This window comes from Eulemur rufifrons, chromosome 6, assembly GCF_041146395.1.
Source record: "Eulemur rufifrons isolate Redbay chromosome 6, OSU_ERuf_1, whole genome shotgun sequence".
NCBI classification, from domain to species: domain Eukaryota; kingdom Metazoa; phylum Chordata; class Mammalia; order Primates; family Lemuridae; genus Eulemur; species Eulemur rufifrons.
In genome coordinates, this window is record NC_090988.1 from 102,887,377 (window position 1) to 102,912,500 (window position 25,124).

At 66.0% G+C, this 25,124-nt stretch overlaps 1 protein-coding gene across 1 annotated transcript in view; it reads left to right on the forward strand.

Annotated features, from left to right (window-relative positions):
- The window catches only part of KCNQ1 (potassium voltage-gated channel subfamily Q member 1), a 340,175-nt gene continuing 315,051 nt past the window's right edge, over window positions 1-25,124 (forward strand). Inside the window, exon 1 of the mRNA XM_069471839.1 lies at window positions 1-153. Within this exon, the coding sequence (XP_069327940.1) occupies window positions 26-153 (128 nt within the window). The 5' untranslated portion in view covers window positions 1-25. The remainder of the gene's footprint in view (window positions 154-25,124) is intronic.

Below are 25,124 nucleotides of genomic sequence, written 5' to 3' on the forward strand. Positions count from 1 at the left end.
GCTCGGCCCGCGGCCGCGCGTGAGCATGGACCCGCGCGTCTCCATCTACAGCACGCGCCGCCCGCTGCTGGCGCGCACCCACGTCCAGGGCCGCGTCTACAACTTCCTCGAGCGCCCCACCGGCTGGAAGTGCTTCGTCTACCACTTCGCCGTGTGAGTATCGCCCGCCACCCCAGGGGCTTTCCGCCGGCTGGAGCCCTGTCCCAGCCACCTGCCGGCCCAGCTGCCAAGCCGGAGCAGGAGAGGGGAGGAAGGGGTTAATGGGGAAAAGCAGAAACAAGACCGGCGCCTGTTTCTTGAAGTTCAGGGACACTGCTGAGACTGTGGGTGGGAAACTCCTCACAGGCCGGCCCGGGCATGTGTCGGGGGCCAGCTGGGGAGGGGGTGCCCAGAGCCCAGAAGCCGGTTCCACTCCTCCTGGAGGGACAGTCCAGGTGTTAATCCCTCTGGGACAAGGGGGAGCAGAGCAGCAGCGTGGGGGAGCTGCCCTTGGGCACAGCACAGAGGATTCCCCAAGGTCGGTGGGGACACAGCAGATGCTCGGGAGCCCCCAAGACGGGAGGGGCCTTATGCTCCTGCTGGTGCCAGCGGGTCTGAGACCCTTAGGCCCAGGTGGACTCATGTCCAGGCAGGACAGTGCAGGCGGTGGCTTCCTGCAGGGCCAGCATGGTGTGGAGAGCGCTCACCGGCCCTGAGTTAACCGAACCAAGATCCGGAAAACCTGGGTTGATGCCGAGGTTGGAGGGGCACGGGGAGGGGGTGGGGCCGCCTGCAGCCTCCATCAGAGGCAGCTGTGCACCAGGAGAAAGCGGGCAGGTAGCACCTGGCCCTTGCTCTTGCCAGGTGGCTCTGATTCCCAGCACCGCGTGCCTGAGTGGGGCAGGGCACTGGGCTTCTCAGGGACGGGCATAAGAAGTTCCCTCCGAGGAGGGTCTGGCTGCTCTGGCCTGCTGCCCAGTGGCCCTACTTCCTGGCTGCCCAGCCAGCAGCCTCTTGCCTGGGAGCCTTTGCTCAGTGTCCCGTGGGCTCATCTGAGAGCTGCGCAGGGTGGCCGGTGGCAGAGTGTGTTCATCCCCGCTTCCTCCCCTGGGCCTGCTGGAGACCTGGCGGAGGGCATCGGGGGGCCCTGTCACTCCTGCTGGTGGCTGCTGCCAGGGCCCCAGGGGAGCAGCAGGACCTGTCCGGCTTGGAGCATCGTCTCAGGTGAGGGAGTGGGACTATGGTCCCAGGGGCACTGCCCACCTTGGTGAGACAGGCAGGGCTTTCCAAGTCAGGGAGGGCCAGTCTGGGGACAACTGTCCCAAAGACACGGCTGGACCATGGTCTCAGAGACTCTTCCCACCCCAGCTCCGCAGCCCGGGCCTCCTCAACTGCCAGAGGGTGCGGAGCCGTGGCTGGTCTGTGGGAGGGGAAGGTTCTGCCCACGGCTGCAGCAGCTCGTCTTGGGGTTTGGGAGATGTCCGTGTGGAGTGACCCCGAGGGACCCTACGCAAATCGGATGCCACTGTGGGAGCGTCCAGCAAACCTCAGGCTTGTGGGTGCTGCAGTGCCGACGGGAGTGCTCCTGGCACTCGCCTACTGGGCCCCAACTCCCTGGGGCGCCCGGAAGCAGGCAGACCCCGCAGCCAGATGTGTGAGGAGCCCCTGTCCAGAGGCCCCTCTGTCCGGAAGCCCCCCTTGCCTTTAGCCGCCTCTCGGTCGCGCCCTGGGCGTGCAGGTCCGGGGCAAGCATCTCGGGAGCTCCGGGTCGCCGCGGTGCTTGCGGAGGAAGAGGGCTCGCCGCACCCCAGAGGAAGTCTCTGCTTACGCTTGTGTTTTCTTCCTGATTCTGATTGTTTAGCTCTCGGAAGTTTGCTCAGCGCAGTCTGCCTTTGCCCAGCCTCCCGGAGCGGGCAGGGCAGGGGCAGCTTCTGGGGCCAGGGGGCCAGGAAAGGGACGCTTCTGTGAGTGGCGTGTGGCCTTGGGCCCCGTCCCTGTACGAGGTGTGCCTGGCCCTGGGACACCTGGGGTCATGTGAGGCAGGGCATGTGGCTTGTCTGGGGCCTGGGGAGGCCCCCTCACCCCACGTCTCCAGCGGGTCACAGGGCGCTGCACTCTCAGTCTGGCCAGTCTCTTGGGGGAGACCCGGCGTCTCACTGGGATCACAGACTGGCCAGAGCCAGGGAGGACGCTGTGGGGGGAGAGCTCTGTCCTCGGTGGGCGGACGGGAGAAGGGTCGTGGGCTTTGGGCTGGAGGAGGGTGAGCTGGGGCCCGGGGTGTGCAGGGGTGTCAGGGTGGGAGGCGGGACACACCCTCCGGCGTGCGAGTGGCCGGGAAGCAGGCCAGGATATCCTGCCTCTCCTTGGGGAACCCCCCGGCAGCTCTTCCTGTGTTCCTCGGCGCCCCCGGGCCTGCCGGGGTCAGGGAGCAGGACGCAGTGCCCGGCCGTGGCCCTTGCCCGCGTGGGCTTCCTGTCTGTCCCCCACACTCCCCGGTCCTTCCCTGGCCCTTTGTGCCCCCACCGTGGGAACCCCCACCGTATCAGGGGGCACGGTGGTCCCGCAGCCCCGGCTGGCCACGGGGGGTCCCAGCTACCTGCTGACGAGGCTGTGGTGTCCAGCGGCGACTGCTCTGGCTGCCGAGGTGCCCGGACGTCTGCCTGGGCTGAGAAGAGGGATCTGAGGGAGGGGCCCAGAGGGAGGGGAGGCTGCCCACCCCGGGCTCTCGAACCCGAACCCGGCTCGGCTCAGCACCGCCGGTCCCTGCCCGCCCTCAGCCTCCGCTCTCCCAGCTTCCCGAGACCTCTTCGGTGGCTTTTGGCGGCACCCTTGACACGTGTTAATCATTGATGGAGCCCGAAGCAGGTCCTGGTGCTTTATTGGGCTGAGCCGGTCTAGAAGCCAAGGCCAAGTGGAGGCCGGTTCTCAGGCCACGTCACCTGACTCCGAGGCTCCCCCGTACCCCCCGGCTTCCAGGCTCCGGCCTCGGTCTGAAGAGGCTGCTGGGCAGCTGTGCTGCAGTGGGCGGGGGAGGCTGGGAGGACAGGCTGGTCTCTTGCCCTGTGTCCCCTCTAGGCACCCCCACCCAGGGTTCCCAGTAAAACTGGGGATTCCTTTTGGGGCTCCTCACACAGCTGCCTTCTCTGGGGCCTGGTCCCTTGGTCTCATCCTCTGGCTGCCTGGAGACCCCCTATCTCCACTGCAGACCCTGCCGGATGTCTCTGCCGCGCGTGTTGAGTGCCAGACCATGGCCGAGCACCAGCTGGGGGAGTGGCCGGGAGGGAGGGAGACAGTCCGGGTGGCGAAAGAGCTCGGGGTTCCGGGAGGAAGGGCCTCCCAGCCTCCCCTGAGGACAGGTCAGGACGGTGCGGGGACCTGGCCGGGGTGGATGTGGGAGCAGGATGGAGCTTCGTGTCTGAGCGCAGCCTCGTGGCTGGGCCACCCCGGCCAGTCCCTGAGTCCTCTGAGTCTGCATCTTGCCCCTATGGCAGGCTGGTGGTGGCGCCGGCACCTTCCGTGCAGGGCTGGTCGGGGAGGCCGTGCGTGCACGCGTGCCGGCACCAAGTGGGCAGCCCAGGAGCCGGGTGCTCGAGGCTCTCGCCCGCAGCTGCCAGGGTCAGGTGGGGGCACAGAAGGTTCCCCTGGCACCCGGCCGTCCGAGGCTCTGGCTCCTTCGCACACGGGCCAGCAGCAGTGGGTCTGCGGGAGGGGCTGGGGGGCGTTGGTGCCGACGCGGTGGGCTTTCTCTGCGTCGGAGGGCCCAGGCCCCTGCCGCTGAGGGACAGGGGGATGGTGCCCAGCGGGGGTGGCGGCAGTGGAGTCAGGACAGTGTTCCCACACGTCCACTCTGTTGGGTTGAGTCGTGTCCCTCAAAGAGAGACTGAGTCCTAACTCCCAGTCCCTCGATGCGATCGTATTTGGAGATGGGTCTTTACAGAGGTGACGGTAAAGTGAGGCCACGAGGGTGGGTTCTAATCCCATGTGACTGGTGTCCCCATAAGACAAGGGGATTAGGACACAGACACAGAGGGACGACCATGTGAGGACACAGGAGCCAGCCATCTGCCAGCCAAGGAGGAACCGTCCCGGTGACACCTCGATCTTGGACATGCAGCCTCTAGGACCAGGAGACGGGAAATGTCCGTGATTCGAGCCGCTCAGTGTGTGGTGCCCAGGGCGCTGCCACCTCTGCGTGCCGGGGGGTTTCCCTGAGTCAGTTTCCGGCTGGGCTGCCTGGCGGGGCCCCCCGCTGCGAGGGCAGAGTGACCGGAGCCCCGGGAGCTGGTTGCCCACTGCTGTTGTGGCTTCTGCCACGTGCTGCCTGGCTTGCGGCACGCCCAGCAGGGGGACAGGAGGGGAGAGGGGCTCCAAGTCCCAGCCGCAGAGCTGGGGACAGGCCTTGTGGGGCTGAGTGGGTGGGAGCAGCTGAGGTGGGCAGGAGTGCCAGGAGTGCCACCCACGTGCCAGAGTGATGGGGGCCGGGCCCCACCTCCACCGGGGCGGCAACGCCCCATTCCTAAAGGTGTCGGTGCCGAATCCTCCTGCTGCTACAAAAGCTGGTTTCTGAGTTTGCTATTCCTGTGCCGGTGTGACCCGGAGCTGCCCGGATGAGCTGCCGGGCGGTGCTGACCCAGCGGGCGTGGGGAGTCCGGGAGCTCCGGCCTCAGGGGTGCCACCGGCCTGTGGGCTGCATTCTGGGTGCAAGGTGCCGGCGTGCGGGCTCTGGTCCTGAGCCCCTTCTCAGCCCTGGGCAGGGCCGCCCCCAGCCCACCAGCCCCCTCGTCTGGGAATGGACCCAGACGAGCTCCATGTCGCTTTCCAGCCCTGACGTTGCAAATGGCATCTCTGTGCAACTCGCCCTGTCTACAGGTGAGGGTGACGGCAGGGACAGCCTCACCGCAGGTTCCTGGGGGTGGTGGCCTGCAAGGAGAATGTTCCAGACCCGGGAGGAGCCAAGGGGGCACATGTCCAAGGAGAGACATGGGTGTGTGGCTGGCCCTGGGAGATGCCACAGAGAAGCTTCCAGAAGCCCGGCCACTGCTACTGGAGGGCAGAATGAGGTGGTGAACGCCACCACCTTAGGCCACTTTGACCCCAAAGATTTGGTTGCAGAGGGGAGGGTCGTGGGGTCGGTTTCACTCTGTGAGGCGGCCAGTCTGGGGTCCATGTCACTAATGGGTCACCCCAGCACCCGGCTCTCCTCCTCGGGGCTGTGCACGTGTCTGGGCCCCTGTGGGCGCCTCAGTGAGATGGTCCAGGTCTTCACACCGCCTGCTGGGCGGTCATCTCTCTCCAGTGGCCCCGCCGGGCACCGTGAGAAACTGCCGATCTGTCAAGGGGACCGAGGAGGAGGCTGCTGGTGGCTCTGCTGTGGGCCAGGTGACCAGGGCACAGCACGGGACCTGAGCCCACACAGCCATTTTTGTGGCTTCTGACCACACGATGAGGCTTTCTCTCCTGCTGCCCCACCCCGCCCCCTGCTTGGAGCCCCGCCCCCTGATCAGCTCCGCCCCCTGCTCGGAGCCTGCTGGGTGGGTGCTGGCTGGGGCGGGGGTGCCGTGGCAGGGGGCAGCCTGGCTCTGCCCCGGGGGCCTTGGGCGGGATGGGAGCGGCAGTGTGCGCTGCCTGGCGGAGCACCTGCCAAGGGTGCGGTTTGCTCAGCGCGGCTGGGAACTGAGGGACAAGGGACTCCGAGCAGGTGGCTGCCCGAGGCCACGTGGCTGTGCCCGAGGCCGCCGGACTCTCACACCCCGACCTGCTTGCCCGGCAGCCAGGCTGGGATCCGACGGGCCCTTGAGGCCTTGTTCACGCCCCACGGGGGGACCCTTGGGTGGGGGCTGTCACTCCTTTGGTGGCTTGGCCACGTGAGGAGTGGGTGCTGTCCTGGAAGGAGAGAAGAGGAAGCCACTTCCTGAGAGTGGAGTGTGGAGCCCAGGTGGGGCCCAGCCCGACTTTGCTCCCTCGGTGTCCTGGGGCCGCCTGCCCTCGGGTAGGGTGACCAGCCGACCCGGGCCTTTCATCTGGCTGCTTCCTCTGGCTGGAGCTTGGCTCTGAGGCCGCCTCCTCCAGGGAGCCTCCCCATGCTGCCCCAGGCAGAGTGCTGCCTTCCTCACCATCCCCCTTCAGTGCCTGGAGCCCCTGCGGCTTGGTGCTCTGGGCTCTGTATGGGGCGTTGGTGTGACCCTGGGTATTTGAGGGTCCACGTGGGCAGGTCTCACTCCTCTCGATGGGGTCACCCGGCGTCTGGTCTCTGAAACCCAGGCTCCTCCTTGCCTCTCCCTGCTCCTGCCCATCCTCAACCCTGCAGTGTCAGGGCTGCCGCCCAGCAGCTCCCAGCCCAGACTAGCCAGGCTGCTGACATCTGCCCGTCGGTGCTTTGGTCCGGCGGCATTCCTGAGCTTGGGAAGGTGGTGGGCAGAAGCCTCAGGGACCCCGTGGCTGGCGGGAGAGTCCTGCTCCCATTTTTGCTCATTGGCTTACAGATGGGGGCATTTGAGTTGCCATGCAGATGGGGAAACTGAGGCCCAGCCACTCTGCTCATGCCACGCCTGGGAAGCTTTTCCACTTCTGCCTGGAAGCCTCAGGATGCCACAGTCTCGGGCACGGTGTCGCCCTGTTTCTGGCATCAGGCCCGGCGTGCACCCAGGGGCACCCCGTGCTCACCCGGCCCTCGCCCCCAGTCTGCGGACGGCGCCTCTGCCGCCTCCGGGAAGCACCCCGAGGCCCCCCCTTCCTACCCTCAAACGCTTGCCTTGCGCCTGTGTCTCGGCAGTGGGTGCGCTGCTGGATGCCCCCACCCACGGGGCACAGGGTCACTGGGGGGCAGGGGCTCTGGGCACACCCCCCTCAGTGTGTGCCAAGGACGGGCAGCTCCTCCGCCCCCTCCCAAACCACACTCTTGGGCAAACCGGAAGGACGCTCTGAACAGCTGTCCGCGGCCAATTCCCGCCGGACTTGCTCTGTGCGGAGAGCTGGAGAGATTCAGAACTGAAGGGAACTAAAGGGAGACGGCTGGACAGAGACCCCCGCCTGCCGGGAAGCTCCTCTGTGTGGTGACAGCCCAGCTGCATTGGGACCCCAAGCCCCCAGGGCCAGGCCGCCTCCTTGGCCTCCGGCTGAGCAGGAGTGACCACAGGACACCGACCGAGGCAGGCAGGCCCCTCTGCCCCGGCGGGCACCCCCCTGGGTGCCCCCGCCCCGCAGAGGGGAGCAGCTAGAGTGGGGGGCGCCCAGGGGCACCTCCGGCTACGTCCCATCAGCCCCGGGAACCATGCGCTTCGAATGTTTGATCTTGGCGGGTCCTGGGTTTGGCATTTTCCCCCATGACGTCTCCAGCTGTTGTCTTGTGAAAAGTCACGTCTGTGCTCTTGGCTGGGATGGCGCAAAATATTATAAAACATAAAGCTTTGGTGATTAAAACCACACGGCACTGCCACACGGACGGGCAGATCTCCAACGACACGGAGTTTGTAAGCCACGCACAGACTGGGTTGAAGCTTGTGGAAGAGCGTCTCACGCCAGTGGGAAGAGACGCTTGCTGATGAGCGAGGCTGGGTGGCCTGGTGGCCGTGTGGACACCACCAGACGGGACCCACGAGTCGCCTCACGCCAGAATGAACCCGCGTGGGCCAGAAAACCACTCGGGCTCCAGGCGTCCTGCACCCTGGGGTGGGGACGAGTCAGGGGCGGGTGCGTTGCGGAGAGGGACGTGTGTGACTGCGGAAGAAAGAAGTGACTTGCGGGCGGTGCCACCACCGTGAGAGGATGATGAACAGACACCAGACGGGGGAGAGGAGGTGACTTGTCGCGAGAGGTTGATGTCTCGGACGTGGAGTTTCTGAAAACAGCAGAAAGCGGCCGCCCACGGGAGCTGAGCAGGAGGCCGGACACCTGCTCACAGAGCAAGTGGCCACAGGTGGCTTTGAACATGCAGGAAGCTGCCACCTTTGCTCCTGGTGAGAAACATGCAGATGAAAACGTCACCAAGGTCCCTCCAGACTGGCAGAAAGCCCAGAGCGTTTGGCGGCGGGCACGCGATGTGTTAGACCACACGAGGGGGATTCGGTAGCATCCGGCACAGCCGTGTATGCGCTGACCTCTGACCCGACAACCCCACTGTCTGGAATCTTTCCTGAAGGTCCTGGCAGAAGCAGGAAGAGGCGTGACACAGTCTCTGTAATTGTGAGACTGGGGGACGTGCCTGGCCACGTGGGAGACCAGCTGGATCGGCCACGCGTGGAGTATTACGCAGCCGTAAGAAGAGGCGCGTAGATCTGTGTGCTACTGTGGGGGGACTGTCGGGATTTTTCATGAAAAAGCGCAGTGTGTGACGGCTGCCCTTCCCCTGCCAGACGAGGAGGATGCCGGAATACACACAGATTAAAGACAGAAGCGGTGGGAGCGTGATTCAAAGCTCAAAAAATTACCTTGAGGGAAGGGACGGATCGACCCAGCTGTCTCTGAATAGAGCTCGTTTCAGAGATCTGGGAAACTTTTAAAAAATAGTTCGGGCCGGGCACGGTGGCTCACGCCTGTAATCCTAGCACTCTGGGAGGCCGAGGCGGGCGGATTGCTGGAGCTCAGGAGTTCAAGACCAGCCTGAGCAAGAGCGACACCCCGTCTCTACTAAAAATAGAAAGAAATTAGCTGGACAACTAAAAATATATATAGAAAAAAATTAGCCAGGCATGGTGGTGCATGCCTGTAGTCCCAGCTACTCGGGAGGCTGAGGCAGTAGGATCGCTTGAGCCCAGGAGTTTGAGGTTGCTGTGAGCTAGGCTGACGCCACGGCACTCACTCTAGCCCGGGCAACAGAGCGAGACTCTGTCTCCAAAAAAAAAAAAAAAAAATAGTTCGCATAATTTTAAATAAAGCAGCAGCCTCTAATCTCTTAATTAAAAATCCCTAAATAAATCTTACCTGGGAATAGAGTACCTTAAATTCAAAATGAAACTAACCTAAAAATGTGTACTGAGTTAGCGGAAGGAATAACCACCCAAAAAAACTTATTTCAGGTGACATGTTTCCAGTGGGCTATCGGCTCAGGACAACCCGCTGGCAAAGTGACAGTTGTGACAGTGTCAGACTTATTTTGACTGCTGCGTGCGAGCTGCGGGCGAGGCAGGTCAGTCACTGCTGGTGTCTTAGGACGGAGGTTTCCGGTGTGGGGGGAGGAGAGCAGATGAGAGAGGAGGCTAAGCACACACGCACCAGCCCTGGCTTGACGGGTGCCGGTGCGCGTTCACCCCGAAAGTCCTTGAAACCAGGACCACGCGGTAGCCATGAGCACCCTAAACCCCAGACTGTGGCCTCTAAGTGCCATTTGCCCCCGAAAGAAACCACAGCCCCTGGAGAGATGGCCGAGTCCAGGCCTGTGGCGGGGGTGTCCAGGCAGAGGCAGGACAGCCGTCACAGGCCACGAGGGCCGTGCCACCAGCATCGGAGACACCGCGAGGGTGTGCCTGGGCACAGGTGCGCCACGGTGAGCTTCGCCAAGAACAGCAGCTAACGCGGGTGGCGATGCGTCTGGGGGCTTCAATCCCGAGTCCATCCCGGTACTGAGGGGCAAGGCCATCAGTCTGAGCATCGGAGGTCAGCGGGGAGGCTCGCGATTTTGACCCCAGTGAGTATTTACGTGGAGCGGACCCAGCCCACGTCCGTCCTGCGTTGCTGCAACCGTAGCGCGGAAGCCGAGCGGGTGAGGTCGTGTCTCTCCTCCGGACCCGCCTGCGCCTGAAGAGGCACCGCTGGGGCTCGTGCCTCACTGTCCCCCGGCACCGGCGCGGTCGTGGACTCGGCGTGGACTCGGCGTGGACTCGGTGGATGCTGCCACCAAACAGACATCCCGACAGCCGGGGCTCAGGACGGAGCCCGGGGAGCACCTCGCCCACAGCGGTTTCTCGCTGGGCGAATGACTGACGGAGCCTCTAGATGGAAATACGAGTTTATTGGAAATGCCGGGGCCTGGGGACGCGCTCAATGACGCCGCGGAGGCCGTCTGCAAAGTCCCGGCTGTGGTACTTTCCAGGACAGACGGCGGTTTTCTTCCGTAAGTGAAACAGCAAGAGATAAACAAAGGACAAGGTCTGAGAATCACCGTCCAGCCGACTGGCGCTCGGCCTTTCTTAGGTCCTGATCAATCAAACTGCAAACCCTGCAGTTATGGTTCCGTGACATCCTCTGGGCATCGTCACCCTGCCTCGCCCGCCAGGGCCTGTGCCGTCGTCTCCTGGTTCCCGACCGTGTCTGCCCAGCCGGGAGGGTTCGGGGCTGTTGGGAATTTTGGGCCTGGCCCCTCCCTTCCCAGGGATGGGGATTTAGGGGTCTCTGGAGCAAGCAGACCGGGATTTGCACCAGCTCCTGGCTGGCCCCGTGACCTCAGCCGTAGAACAGGGAGAGCTAGGCTTCCCTGGTGGGCAGGGGTGGGGACGCCACGGCTGCTGGGGTCTGGGGCGCAGTGCCCACGGGCTGTGTGGCCTGCCTGGAGCTGGGCCTGGGACAAGGCGTGCACTGACCTTGCCCCTGATCTCAGGCCGAGACTGAGGTCTCGGGGCGTCAGCCACTGGGGTCTGAGTAGGAGCCTGATGGGGGCCAGGTGCCCGGGGGAACAGGGCACAGCCCACACCTCCTGGGGAGACCCGGGAGGATGCCGGGGTGGAATCAGGGCAGGGCAGGTGAGCAGAAGGGGCTGTCGGGTGGGCCCTGGAGGGCTCTGAGGCCCATGTGGGATGTGGCCACACTGTGTCTGGGGTAGGCCCCGGCTTCGAGCTGTGGCCGTTGCTCGTCTGGCTCCGCCCGGCTGGCGCTGCAGACCCGGCTCCCAGCTGGCTCGGAGCCACTCGGCCCGCCGGCCCCGTGGTGCCTCGACCTGCCGCCTGCCCTGCGGAGGGAGCTGAGGACAGGAAGTGGCCCAGACAAACCCCTAGGGGAACAGAAGTCATCTCAGACTCCCGCGGCCTCCCGGGTGAATGAGCAGTGGGGGTGGAAGGGGCTGGTTCTTGCTCGTGGCCCCAGCAGTAGCTGGTTCAGGGTTGGCAGAATCGGGGTGAGGGGTCACTTCTTAAACCCACTCTCCTCGCCACGGGCGGCCCAGGTGGCCGGGACCCGGGGCTGGGTCAGAGGACGGGTTTAGCAAGAACTGGTGAGTGAGTGTTTTTTGTTTCTTCCTCCTCACGTGTGGGAACCTGTAGGCCAGAAGAGATACGTGGTTTATTTAAAGCCGCGCTGCAGGCTTTGCGGTCTTCAGACAGCCCGAATTTAGTACCTGGCGTGGACATGTTTTTCCTGTGAGTGCGTGAGCCCAGGCCCGCGTGCATGTTGAAGCTCAGAGTTCTCTGAAAACCCGGATGGGCTTCAGGTCACTGGGCCTGCAGGAAGACCCTCCCTCAGCAGGTCAGGGTCCCCGCCTGCCCGCTGAGCTGGGAGCAGGACTCCGCCGGGGCCCGGGAGCGGCGTGGGCCTTGCTGCTGGCCCACCCTCCTCCAGTTGGCAGGTACAGTGCCCACCTCCCAGGGTCTTTTCCAGGGGCTCTGTGGCTGGTGTGGGGCAGCGTACCCCGCGGGAGGAGGGGGCACACGGGCCCCGGCAACCCGAGGGCCCGTGGTGCTCGTCTTGCCGCGACCTCCTTCCCACACCACCCGCCTCCTCCCCGGGGCCGTGCTCTGCTCCTGCGCTGCCCAGGGGTGTCCCGGGCACCTGGACGCCAGCCCAGCTGTGTCTACACCCTGAACCAAAGGTTTGCACGTGGCCATTTGCCAGAGGTCCTGTGCCCATTGCCAGGGACTCGGTGGCAGTGGGCTGGATGGGAGAACTCCCGTTTCGGGTGGCCTGTGGCCGGGGCCGTGTCCGGGTGCTGCAGACCTTCACTGTGGGGGCAGACAGGCACCGCCGCGGAGGAGGCATCTGCGCCAGAGACTGTCCCGAGGCCTCGGGGGAGCGCTGGGCTCCAGGAACAGGCGCCGTGTGCGGGACACTTCTCGTCGGTCTCACCCACCGATGGCACAGCCTGCGGGTCCCGTGGCGCTAAAGCCGCAGGCCCTGGGCGTCCGGGGTGTTCAGGAGCCAGGGGGGCCTCAGCCTCCTTGCTCCAGGGGTGGCGTCCGAGCCTGCGGCCGGGCGGGCTGAAGTGGGCTTGGCGCTGTCCTGGAGTCAGCACCGCTGTGCGTCCCGGCCCCGCCCTCCTGGGGTGGCCCTGGCAGTCACCTCCTCCGAGGCTGCCCTCGCATGTTGTTGGCACTGGAGCCTCATCTCGGCTTGGTGACGAGTCCGGTGCGGTCACGCATGTGTGGCTCGGCCCGTGTGTGTGGCCTTGGCGGGGCTGCCACCTTGCTGTCCGATGTCTCTTCCGCCTTCGGCCTCGGAAGGGAAGGGTTTCTCAGCCGACATGCAGACCGACCACCTCCCGGCACGTCTCCATGCCGGTCAGTTTTGTTCCTAAAATAGCCTCCGGAGCTCCGTCCTGGAGTGGACCTCGCGAGGAGGAGATAAGGCCGCGCTGGCAGGGCAGGCTGGCCTGGAGCGGGGCCGGGGCACGCCCTCTCCCGCCTCCGTCCCCTCCCGCCTCCGTCCCCCCCAGCCTCCGTCCCCCCCAGCCTCCGTCCCCGCCAGCCTCCGTCCCCCCCGCCTCCGTCCCCTCCCGCCTCCGTCCCCTCCCGCCTCCGTCCCCCCCAGCCTCCGTCCCCTCCCGCCTCCGTCCCCGTCAGCCTCCGTCCCCCCCAGCCTCCGTCCCCTTCCGCCTCCGTCCCCCCCAGCCTCCGTCCCCGCCAGCCTCCGTCCCCGCCAGCCTCCGTCCCCCCCAGCCTCCGTCCCCTCCCGCCTCCGTCCCCGCCAGCCTCTGTCCCCCCCAGCCTCCGTCCCCGCCAGCCTCCGTCCCCCCCAGCCTCCGTCCCCCCCAGCCTCCGTCCCCTCCCGCCTCCGTCCCCCCCAGCCTCCGTCCCCGCCAGCCTCCGTCCCCCCCAGCCTCCGTCCCCGCCAGCCTCCGTCCCCCCCAGCCTCCGTCCCCTCCCGCCTCCGTCCTCCCCAGCCTCCGTCCCCGCCAGCCTCCGTCCCCCCCAGCCTCCATCCCCGCCAGCCTCCAGGCACAGGGCTGGGAGAGGCCAGGTGGAGGCTTTGTCTCCACGTGCGAGCGTGTCAGGAGGGCGGGGTGGCCGTGGCACCAGGCCCGGGTTTGCGTGGCCTCCGGTTGCAGCTGTTCTTGTTCACGTGGCCCCACCCCCATCCTCATCCCCACCCCCACCCACGAGTCCAGGCATCTGGGTCTCAGGAATTTGAGGCCTGTGGCTGCCATGGAACGTGGCAAGGATCTTGAGCCACCTGTGCCACTGCAGGGCTGGCGTGGAGTTGGTGTCCCGAAGGGTGGACAGGTGGGTGGGTGGGGGACGGAGGGAGAAGCGGATGGATGGCTGGTTCCAGCGCCCGCCGTCCCGAGGGGGAGGTTCTGGAGAGGGTCTGGTGGGTGTGGCCTTGGCCAGCCTGGCCCCAGTGTGGCCGTCCCGGCGGCCGGTCTTCTGTGCGTCCTGGGCCGACGGAGCCAAGGTCTGAGACTCGGGAGGGGACCCAGCTCCGTCGTGTCTTTCTAGGGATCACAAGTGACTCAGAGCTCTTCCCTGGGCTGAGGGGTGTCTTTGCAGACACGTCCTGTGGAAAGCCGTGGGAGCCTTCTGGTGGTGTGGTCTGGATACACGGGTGTCGGGTCCCAGACTCGTGGGTGTCGGGCGGGTCTCCGTGGCTGTCCTGGGGCCACCAGGCCACTGCAGGGTGGACGTGCACAATGGGGGCAGGGTAGCTCTCAGGCCCGTGTCCAGGGTCCCCGTCTCACCTGCTGCCACCTCCAATGTGTCTCTTCCTGAGCCTTACACCTGCCTGGGGCTCTGGCGGAGGCCCCTGGTTTCTGGAATGTGCCGTCTCCTCTTTGTGCTGCGGGACCATGTGCACCGTCCACACCGCCTGGCGGGGTCGGGGCGGCAGCTGTCAGACCCCTCACGTCCCGTAAGACCCCACCCGCTGCCAAGTGGCGGGCCAGCTCTCCCGCCTGCGTCACCCTGTGGACACTTTCCGCTGGCCTCTGCCCTGGCACTGCCCCCATGGTGGGGGGCTCGGGGGAGTCCCGGTGGCTCTGCTCAGGGCCGGGCCTGCGGGCGGGGGCTGGGGAGGCCCTGGCTGGCAAGAACAGCAGCTGAGGGCTCTGGAGGTGGGCGGGCCTGGCAGCTGTGAGGGGCAGGAAGGAGCCCTCCCTGGCGGGCACGTGGGCCGGTCAGCAGTGACAGGGCCAAGGCTGGACCCCTGCAGTGGGCCCGGCCCGAGTTCTGGTGGCTTCTGAGCAGCTGCAGCCTGGCGTGAGCCTCCCGAGCTGGTGGGTGGGGCCGGCAGCCACTGGAGGGCCCGGGGCTGTGGGGCTGGGAAGGGGGCCTGGGACCTTCTTGAGGGTGTCCCTGCTGTGGGGACATGGTGACTGGGAAGTGGGGGTGGGCGGGTTCTAGAGCACCTGGGAAGAGCAGGGAATCGGGACACGGGTGCTCTGTCCCTGGCTCTGTCCTGCACTGCCGTGTGACCTTGGGTGACCAGGTGACTTTCGCACGTCCCTGGTGAGCCTAATTTCTACCTACCTGGGGGCAGGGACAGAAGACAGGAACACAAAAGGCCTTTGAAAAGTCCCTGCCGGCCCCGAGAGGTAGAGGCTGTTCCCTGCTAAGGAGCGTTTGCCCCTCTGTCCCCTGGATCCGGGCCCACTCGGGTCCCTGGTGCAGCTCCAGGGGGCACGGCACCTCCCGGTGAGTGCTGGAATGTTCTGGCCGCCCTTGGCACAGGCGAGGGGAGGGGCAGGGGCCCTGGCCAGTCCCCAGGGCAGACTCCGCCCCCCGAGCGCTTATCACGGCCCCTCTGGCAGGCCGCCTGCCACCTCAAAGTCACGCCGCTCCAGGGCGTCCTGGGGTCTAGACTCTTCTGGGGGGTGCAGAGGGGGTGCTGTCGTTTGTGGGTGCGCCGGGTGCCAGAGCTGTGCTGAGCTCGACGTACACTAGCTGGGGAGGTCTGGGGGTGCCCGAACCGGACATGAACCTGTGTCTGCTCCCTGAGTCTCAGGGCAGTGGCGGCTGCTCCCCGTGGGACCCCGGAACGTGGCCATGGAGGGGCTCAGCCCGGCCCTGGCCACAGCCCAGCGATGCCAGGGTCCTGTGGGTGCCTGTGCCCGTCCCCACGTGGGGCTGTCTTCCCGGGAATTGCTTGCCGGATGGATCGGAGGGAAGGGTCCTCGCGGGCGAGGGCCAGGCCTCAGCGGGCTCCTGTCTGCGGGGCTCACGTGCGCAGTTGGGTCTGGATTCATGGGTCATGGGCCTGGGTGACGGGCCCGTCTCCACAGATGGCACCAAGGAAAATGACGTCAGCCACGGCAGGACCAATCTGGGCAGGGTGGGGCCGGGACCTGGGGGCACCTTGGGGCAGTTAGAACGTGGCCTGCATGTGACCGACACAGGAAGGGGGCGTCACAGTCCCCGGCTGCAAACAGGAGGCTGGGAGCTCTCTCTGGGGCCAAGACACGATGTCCGGGTGGGGACAGATCCAGAAAGTGGACCCCAAGTGTTCCTCGTGGTCACGCTGGGCATGGATTATGGGTTTAATCTTTCTATTTTTGCTTATCTGAATTTTCTAGTTAAGAACATGTTGCTTTTTTTTTTTTTTAAATAAGAGGTCATTTTAATTAAAATATAGACGCGACCAGAGGCCTGAAAGGGGGCTGTGGAGCCCTGACTGTGTTTTGGCGACTGGGCCTGAGAACTCAGGTGCGTTGAGTGTGGTTTGGCCCAGAGGGTGGCGGGTGGAGCAGGTGCCGTGGCCCTGGGTGATGTGGCCCCGTGGGCTCCTGGCTCTGGGATGTCCCCCTGTGGGGCCCTGGGCTGGGCCTGGCTTGCGGGAACTGTCCTTGGGGGGCCGCTGGGTGGCGGGTCCCAGTGGCTCTCGTGGGCCGGGGTTGCACAGTCCACGTGGGGCTCCAGGGTGCTGGCGGGAGGACTGTCCCAGCAAGGCGGAGGCGGCCGCGCCGAACCTGCACAGGGGGCTGGGGCTGGGGGGCGGGTCCCTTCCGGAGGGTCCTGAGCAGAGAGGAAAGGAGCCGGAGTCCACAGGGGGCTTCCCTTTTCCTCCTTTCTCGGGGGTGGGTGGTGGCGGAAGTTCCCGTGTAGTGGGCAGGCAGCGGCTGCATCAAAGGCCCCTGGCCGAGGAAGGGAGGGAGGAAGTGTGGCCTTGGGGACCTGGGGACCAGGCTTGCAGCAGGCCCGGTGACCCCTCATCCAGGTGACCAGCCCGGTCTCCTGTCCAGGTGGGAGGCCCTCGCTGCAGGGACAGCTCCGGGGTGGTGCTCTGTGCCCGCAGTCCAGCCACGTGGCCCGAGACCACCAGCTCCTCCAAGGCAAGGCCAGCTGGGGTCCCCCCCAGGGCTGAGACAGCTCTGAGTGCGTCACTCCTGCGGCTCGTCCAGAGGAGTCAAAGCCCAAGAGCACAGACACGTGCTCAGGGTCACAGCTGGGGGTTGGAGCCGTGTCACCTCTGTTTGGTGCCCCCCAGGCGGCTCTGGGCAGCCCCACCCCACACCCCTGTCTGAGGTCCCGACACACGTGCTTTGCACAAGCACCTGCTGGGACGTGGGGCCACTGCCGGGGCTGCTTTCCTGCTGGTGGCCAGAGCAGGCTCCCTCGCCAGGCCTGCGGAGGACGGGGTGCGAGCTGGGAGGGCGCAGCCCCCTGCGTGGAGGGGACGGGTGGGCTCTGCTCTGCCTGCCCCAGGCAAGCCCCCCAGGGAGCTTCCAGGCGGCCTTGGAGGGAGGGAGGGCCTCGGCGTGGCCCGGGCAGGAGCAGACGTGGCGGGCACCAGCCGTGCTCCTGGGAGCCTGGGAGGCCGTCCTGGGCCCGGCAGGCAGAATGGAGCTTCCCTAGGCGAGTCTGGATTTGAGTGGCTCCTGGTAGCACCTGCTGGGCTGGTGACCTGACCTGTCCTTCCTCTGGGAGCTTGGTGACTGCCATGGGTTGTCTCCTGGGAGCCCGTGCCCTTGGGGGTGTGCGCTGGCAGGCGCTGGGCGTGGGCACTGCTCCCTGCTGTCCCGGCCGGGACCTGCTCACCCAGCCTGCCCCAGGGGACTCGGGACGTATCGGAGTCTCCCTGATGCCTCTGCCCGGACGTGCCGCCAAGGAAGCTGAACAGGACCGTCACTGTCGTCGTTAGAGGAGACGCAGACAGTCTGTGGCCCAGCTGCCCCATTGATAGCTGGGGAAACCGAGGCCTGGAGCAGACGCGGGGCCTCCAAAGGGGCAGGGGACACCTTGGCCGAGCTCCCGCCTGGGTGGGTGCTTGTTGGTGGGAAGGCCCCCTGGGCTCCCCCCACAGGTCTGTCCCCTCCTTTGCAAGAGGAGGAAGGGGCTCACGGAAGCTGAGGGGGAACAATGGGGTGCTGGGGCCGCTATTCTCTGGGGCGAGGGTAGCCGCAGCCTCCCTGCCCCCCGGGCTTGTCCTGCAGCAGCAGTCGGGACGGCCCGTGGACGTCCGTCCGGCCCGTGGACGTCTGTCCGGCCTTGGGGCTCCAGCCTCACGCCAGCCCAGCCCAGTGGAACTCGGTCCCCGAGGGCCGGAAGGCCCCTGGGAGCAGCTGTCAGGCCACGGCCACAGCTGGGCCACGGGATCGCTGGCCAGCCCAGAGCCTCCTGCCAGACGGGCAGAGGGACAGCCTTCCTGTCCTGGTGGGGACAGGGTGGGCTCCGTGCCCAGCCCACGGGTCGTGCAGCCTGGTGGCTACTTGAGCTCCAGGCCTCAGTCGTGCTATCGGGAAACAGATCTTGGTGATTTTAGTTTGTAGAGCAGGGTCTTTCCCCCTCAGCGCTGGTGACACTGGGTTCTGGTCATTCTGTCGTGGGGACTGTCTTGTACATCGTAGGGTGCTGAGCAGCACCCTTGGCCTCCACCCACCCGAAGCCAGAGGCGTCCTCCTCCCGATCATGGCAATGAGAATGTCCCCAGACAGTGCCTAGCGTCCCCTGGGGACAGAGTCACCCACCCGAGAAGCCTGATTGCTGAGTGGCCGTTGGGAGGACTTTGAGGCCACGGCAGGCCTTAGGACATGGGCAGGTGGACGCGAGGGCTTGGCTGGGCTGTCCCTGCGCATGGCTCTGCTGGGGGCAGCGGGTGTCCCCGTGAGGGTGGCCTGGGTCGAAGGCCGTCCTGCCGGTCGGCCTGTTCCCCATGGTCCCTGCTGTCCTGCGGTTCTGCCCTGTCTTCCTCGTCCCTGTGGTTGTCCGTGGCTCCCCGCTGTCCCGTGTCCTCCTGCCACTCCCTGTGGTTGGCGCCGGCGGGCGGTGCTGGAGTGAAGCGGGAAGGGCCCTCGGTGCTTTTGGAAGAGCAGAGGGCGGGTAGAGAGGAGGTGACACCCTGGTGCTCTCGGCCTCGTGGGGACAGCTGACCACGGTGGTGCGGCCCCAGCACCCGCTTTGGACTCGGGGATGTCCAGAGCAGACCCCGGACCCTGTTCAGGGGGTGCCCGGGGCCTTGGCCGACAAGGGTGTGTCCGTGGGTGCACGCTGGGGCCTCAGCCCTTGCCCACCGCATGGGCGTCCTGGCCTTCAGCTGGCCTCCCCCCCCCCGCCCCCGCCTGGCTTGGGCCTCCCACGCCCTTTCGTAGCTGGTGTTCAGGGTCTCCAGTTTGGGGTGATTTGGGGCCTGCCACTCAATTTGGGGGACCATCCTGTGCCCCTGGAGGTCTCCGGGGACCATTCCACCCTGGCCCGACCTCTCGCTGAGGCCACTGTCCTCGCGCCAGCCTGGACGCTGCGGCCCGCCTGCCCATCTGCCACCAGCCTGCCAAGTCCGGCTCTTGGCGGGGGCCTGTCTGCTCCCCACATGCCTGCCCACGCCCTCCAAGGGCCACCCCTGGGCCACAGTCTGGGGCCCTTCCTGGGCAAGTTTGTGGACAGCTGGGCTGCAGGGGCCTGAGGGGGCCCAAGGAGCGGTCCTAGGGCCAGCAGATGTGATGGGCACTCCAGGCGGGGGCAGGAAGTAACCCGGAGCTCAGGGGGCCAAACTGTGGCTGGAGCGGGGGCAGGGCCCAGGCCCTGGGGTGCGTCTTCAGGGGGTGTAGAGCACCGCTGCAGGGGCTGCAGTGGGCCGTGATGGGGCCTGGGCTCATTCCCAGCTGCCCAGGGCTCCTGGGGTTGGGACTGAGCCGTGGATGCTGTCGTGGCACTTTGGTGCCTGGCACGGAGTTGGGGCCCAGAAGGGCAGGGCTGGCTTCCACAGTGTCTGTCCCCTCCCTTTTGTCCCTTGGAGGTGGAGGAAGCTGTCACCTCTTCCCTGGGTCAGCTGGGGATTGGGGGCCTGGTCCCCTAGCTCCAAACAGCCTCTGGCAGAGGATGTGGTGTGGCCGGGAGGGTCAGCTGAGAAGCCACTGGGGACAGATACAGCCCAGGATGTGGCACGCGGAGCTGCAGGGGCCGTTGAGATGGTATCTGGTCGCGGTCGGGGGCAGGCTGGGAGCTGGGGCTTGGGCAAGGCCACCGCCAGGTGCCCAGTGCTGGACAGGCCGCTGTTCACTGGGCCTGGCCCAGGGCACACGGACCAGCACACACAGCCAGCTGCTGGGCACCCGGCAGTGGGGGCTTCGGGACCCCTGTCCCCCTCCCTCGAAGAGTCGGGCGCAAGGCGAGAGGTGGGCAGGGAAGGGGCCCGGGCCCTTGTGGGCAGCATGGACACCCCTGCATTGGGGCCGGCGTGGTCGCCCTGCCTGGAGCCCGCCTTCTGCCACGGGCAGGGCAGGGCGGCCGAGGGGCCGCACACGCGTGGAGACTGGTTCCGTGGGCACAGGCCTCGAGCTCTCGGTTCTTGTTTTCTCTCTTGCCTGCGAAACAGGCGCGAGTGACAGCAGCTCCTCCCGAGCTTGGCAGTGACGTGCTGAGACCCTGCCTGGGACAGAGCTGGTGCCAGGGAGCGCTCACTCCCGCCAGGGCGCCAAGCCGGTCACCGGCCACGGACCCCCTCTCAGAGCAACTTTTTATAAAAGCAGCTTCATTGAGGTGTGATGACATCTGACAAACAGCAGGTGTGCAAGGGGACAGCGTGGTTCGTCCAGACATCTGCAGACCCCTTGACGCCAGCATCAGACGTGTGGACACGCCCCTCCCCCCACAGCGCCCCTCCCCCCACAGCGCCCCTCCCCCCACAGCGCCCCTCCCCCACAGCGCGCCTCCCCCACAGCGCCCCTCCCCCACAGCGCCCCTCCCCCACAGCGCCCCTCCCCCACAGCGCCCCTCCCCCACAGCGCCCCCACCCCCACCCCCCGGTGCCGTCCTCGGGCAGCGCCAGGGTTTGCACGCTGTAGAATGTTTCATCGGGAGCTGGCTCCCGTCTGTGGCTGAGCTGTGCCGTGTGCGGGTGGACCCCGTTTGCATATCCGGTCACCTGCTGGGGGACGTTTGGGCTGGGTCCAGTTGGGGCTCTTAGGAATGAAGCTGGCAGCAGTATTCGCGCCCAAGTCTTTGTGCGGGCGAACGCTTTCCCTTCTCTGGGGTGAATCCTGGGAGGGAATCCGCGGGGTCGGGTGGCAGGTGTGGGTTTAACTTTCCAGGTCGCGGCCAAGCTGTTTTCCAGCGCGGCTGCGCCATTGCGGCCACCGGGGAGAGCATCCCAGTTGCTCCACCTCGCCAGCCCTCGGTGTCGTTGGTCTTTTAAATTCTGGCCCATCTAGCGGGTGTGTTGGGGGTCTCGCCATGGCTTGTGGGCACCCCCCACCCCCGTGACTCTGGTGCGGAGCTTTCCACACGCTTATTTGCTGTTCATTTACCCTCTTTGGTGAAGCATCTGCTCAGATCTTTTGTCCATGAAGAAACGTGGGCTGTTTTCCTGCTGGTGAATTCGAGGGTCCCTTCACACTCTGCGTGTTGCTGTGTTCTGGACTGAGCCCCTCGTCCGACACGCACTGCGCTCAGGCGTCCGCGGTCCGTGGTCCTTCCTCTCTCTCTCTCTCTTTTTATTCTGACGAAGCCCCATCTGTCAGTTTGTTCTTCTGTGGGTTTGTTTTTGCCGTCGTATCCAAGAGATCTTTGCCCAAACCAAAGGCACAAAGGTTTTCTCTGTTTTCTTCTAGCGGTTTTGCAGGGCGAGGTTTTGTTCACCTGGAGGGCGATGGTCCTTCCTGAGCTGCTCTCTGCGTCGCCGCGAGGTGTGGACGCTCCCTCCCCTGTGGGGTCCTCGGGTTCCAGCAGCACTTGCCGGAAAGGCCCTCCCCGGACCCCCTCCCCGGACCCCCTCCCTCGTCATCTCAATCTCCCCGCCGCCCCGTGGCATGAGGCTGGCCCAGTCGTCCCACAGCTGGACCCGGGGACCCAGGACTCTGAACGGTGAGCCTGTGTGGCTCCCAGCCTCGGACCCTGCAGGTCTCTCGGACCTCCCCAGGCCCGTGTTGCTATGCGGGGGGTGGTGGGCAGGCCTGTACCCCAAATGCTCTGCTCCCTCCCTGCCCTCCCCCCCCCCCCCCCCCCCCGTCCACGGAGCACGCCCCACCCCCCAGCTGTCTGCAGCGCTGGGCAGCAATTCCGGGGCCGCTGACCCCACCTGTCCACCTGCAGAGACAGCAGCCAGGTCGCTGAAGTGCCGACAGACCCAGTGGGACTCACGACATCCGTTTCATCCGGCACTTGCGGGCCCCAGTGGCCCAGCTCTGGGTTCCGAGCACGGCAGCATGGCGGCCGCTTGTGTGTGTGCACACGTGTGTGTGAACCTGTGCTTTGCGTGTGCCCCAGGATGTGTGCGTGCGTGTGTGTGTGCATCCTCGGTCGCGGGCAGGGCTGGAAGGGGCTGGGAGCTCTGTGCACAGTCCGTCCATCTCGGGGTGAGGGAAGGTCTCAGGCTGGGCTGGGCCCCGGTCTCTGTCCCTGACCAGAGCCAGGCAGAGGGCTGCGGGGGAGGGGTGTCATGCTGAGACTTTCCGAGTCACCGGCAACCTGAACATATGGGTGGGGCCCGAGGGATGGGTGCTGCTGGGGACGCGGGCTCCTGCTGCCGTGTGGCCCCTTGTCAGTCCCCACGTCTGGGGGTGCGTGGGGACCCAGCCCTGCCCCCCATTAGATAATGCCGTGGACATAGCCAGGTGTGATTCTCTCCTCAGGTATGAGGGGGCGACTCCGTGGCTCTGAGCCGAGCCTCAGCTCCGGGCCCCCCCACCGACCCCCCAGGGTCCCCTGATGCCCCGGCACTGGGTGCGTGAGCACAGGGGCTCTGGGGGCTGGGGTGGGCTTGGGCCGGGCCCCACCTGAGGCTTCTGTTTACATGGGGGTAAGAGTGTTCTAGGCACCCCACCCCCGGCCTGGCCCCATGTGGCAGCACCTTCTGGGCAGAGGGCGCACAGGGTCCCACCGTCTCAGGCCCCCCAGTTGGTCCCCACTCAGCCCCCACCCACAGGATTAACTGGCAGTGTGAGGGAACCTCCAGAAGTTTCCACCGGTGGCTGAGGAGTGGCCGGCATAGGCCAAGGAGAGCAGGTGGCGTGTTGGGGGTGGCCGGGGTGTCCTCTGTCGGTGCTCCGGCACGTGCACAGCGGCAGGCTGGGGGGAAGTGGTGTCTGGGCGCTTGGGAGCCCCGGTGGGTGTCGGGTCCTCAGGGTTGGGGGCCACGGTGGGGACTGACCCTCCACGTGGTGTCTCTGCCGCGAGACCAGGGCCGTGCGGGGCCGGGCTCAGGGAGGTCCCAGGCCCTTCCCGGGAGCAGGGTGGGGAGGGAAGGGGTCTGTGCAGGGAGCCCCGAGGGGCAGGGCCTTTTCCTGTCGGGGCTGTTGTCCCCAGCTGTGGGGCAGCGTGCAGTGGAGCACAGCTCGGTCATCGTGTGCGGTTCTGCGTCGCACACGGCTTGTGGGGCGGGTGTGTGAACACGTGTCATCCCTCAGCTGGCTTTGAGGGCCTGGCCGGTCTGGACACGGCAGCCTGTGGGCACCCGAGGCCGCCGGGGAGGTGCCTCTCTGCGCAGGCAGGGCCTGGGACACGCCGGCCCGGGACGGCCATCACTGGGGGCTGCACAGGCCACCCACGTGCCTCGCTGCACACCCGCCACCCGTGGGAGCCTGGGAGAGCCGCGCGTCCTGCCTCCCAGACGGACACCCTCCTTCACCAAACCTGCAACAGACGCCTGGCGCCAGGCACAGGGACTGCGGGGCCCTCGGGGGGAGCTGGGTGGGCAGGTGGGGCCACGTGGCCACTCGGGAGTGGGCTGTGGCTGGCCCAGGGCTCCCAGCCCGGCAGTCTCTCCACGTGTCCCCCAGCACAGAGCTGCTCTGATCTGCCCTCAGCACAGGCTCTCGGAGGCTCGTTTGGTGCCATGCGGGGAAACCGGGCGTCAGAAAGGCCGGCAGGAGGGGTGGGTGGGAGCCAGGGTCTCGGGTGTGAGGTTCTTAGGACTGGTTCTCCCTCTGCTGTCCTCTGGTCTCCTGGTGGTGACCGTTGGGGGGGGGCATGTGGCACCTGGGGCCACAACTTGTTTGTTGACCTCGAGCAGGAGAGAGACGTGTTTCGCCTCGGGCAGGTGCCCGGCCTGGGCAGCGGGGACCACCGGGGGCAAGGCTCACGTGCCGCGTTGCCCGATGGGCCGGTGCCCTGGCTGCGGTGGACGTGCACGCCCAGTCCTGCAGGGACCTTCCCACCTGCAGCTGAGCAAACCGGAGCTCCAGTGGCCACCAGGTGACAGGTCCCAAGTGGGCAGCAGGCAGCAGGTGCCACCCAGTGTCGAGGCAGTTTGCCCAGCCCAGGTGCCTGCTGTGCCCTCGGGGCGGGGCGGGCAGCTGAGCCAGGTCTCTGAAACATTTATGATCCGCTGCCGCTGCCGGAGGCCCTTTCGGCGCCCAGACAAAAGGCCTTTGCGTCAGCGTGTTCCGTGGTGTGTGGGAGCCTGGGCGGAGGGACCGAGGGACTCAGAGCATGGGGCGGCCACACCTGCGGGTTTGGGTTAGGTTCGAGGAAGAGGGTGTTCATGGCCAGGATGGGCTGCGGTGGACTGTGGCGGGGAGCCCTGGTCCTAGCACTTTGCGCAGACTTAGCTGTGGGAACCTCACTGCGGCCATTCAGTGGCCTCGTCTACCCACAGGGAAACTGAGGCACAGGGTGTGCCTCTCGTGCAGGCGGAGCTGGATGGGAACCCCAGCGTTCGACTTCAGAGATCACCTTTGTGCGTGTGCACATGCTTAAATGTGCGTTTTTATTGCGGCAAAATATACGTAACATAAAATTTGCCGTTTTAACCATTTTAAAACGTGCAATTCTGCGGTCTTTGGTTCATTCACAATGTAGCACAACCATCACCTCTTTCTAATTCCTGAACGTTCCGCCACCCCAGAAGGAAGTCCGCACCTGCTAGTGGCCCCCCGCCGCCCTGACAGCCCCAAGTCAACTTCCTGTCTCTGGATCTGTCTGTTCTGGACGTTCCGTGGAATCGTGGAACATGTGGCCCTTTGTGTCTGGGCTCCTTCCCTGAGCACACTGTGTTCAGGGGCCACCATGTCACAACACGCATGGGGATCCACTGCCTTTCGAGCTGAATGTCACGTGTTGTGCGGGTCGACCACGGTTGTTTGTCAGATCCTGGCGAGGGACGCTGGGTGGTTCCACCCTGGCTGTTGTGACCGGTCCCCTCGTAGACGCCCAGGCTCAGGTCTGTGCTAAACCTCTTCCTCCTCCGCTGCGCCCGCCAGCAGCGGCCCCTCGGCCAGGGCTGCTCTTGGCACTTTGTGGGGGGCCACCCAGGGCGTCTCGGTTCCAGGCGGTTGCTCTGGCTTCGCCCCTGCCTGGCCTCCCTCGCTCTGGCCCTGAGTGGAGCCCGTCCTCGCCCCTCTCGCCCTGGGCGTCTGGGCATCCGGGGCCACACGCCTCCCTCCACACTGGTGCCACATGCCACTCCGCTCCTGTGGCTCCTGGCTTGGACTGGCAGCCACTTCTCAGCACCTGGTGTCCACCTGTGACGAGAAAGGGCTGCATTGTCTGCAGTCCCCAAGACCACGGTGGAGCAAGACAGTATGTTCCAGAACTAGGCCCTGCGGAAGGATGCAGGAGACCTCGCTCCTTCCACGCTCAGCCTGGGTAGGACCCGAATCACGGTGGGGCAGGGGCTGGCCTCCTGCTGTGCTCAGTCTCCAC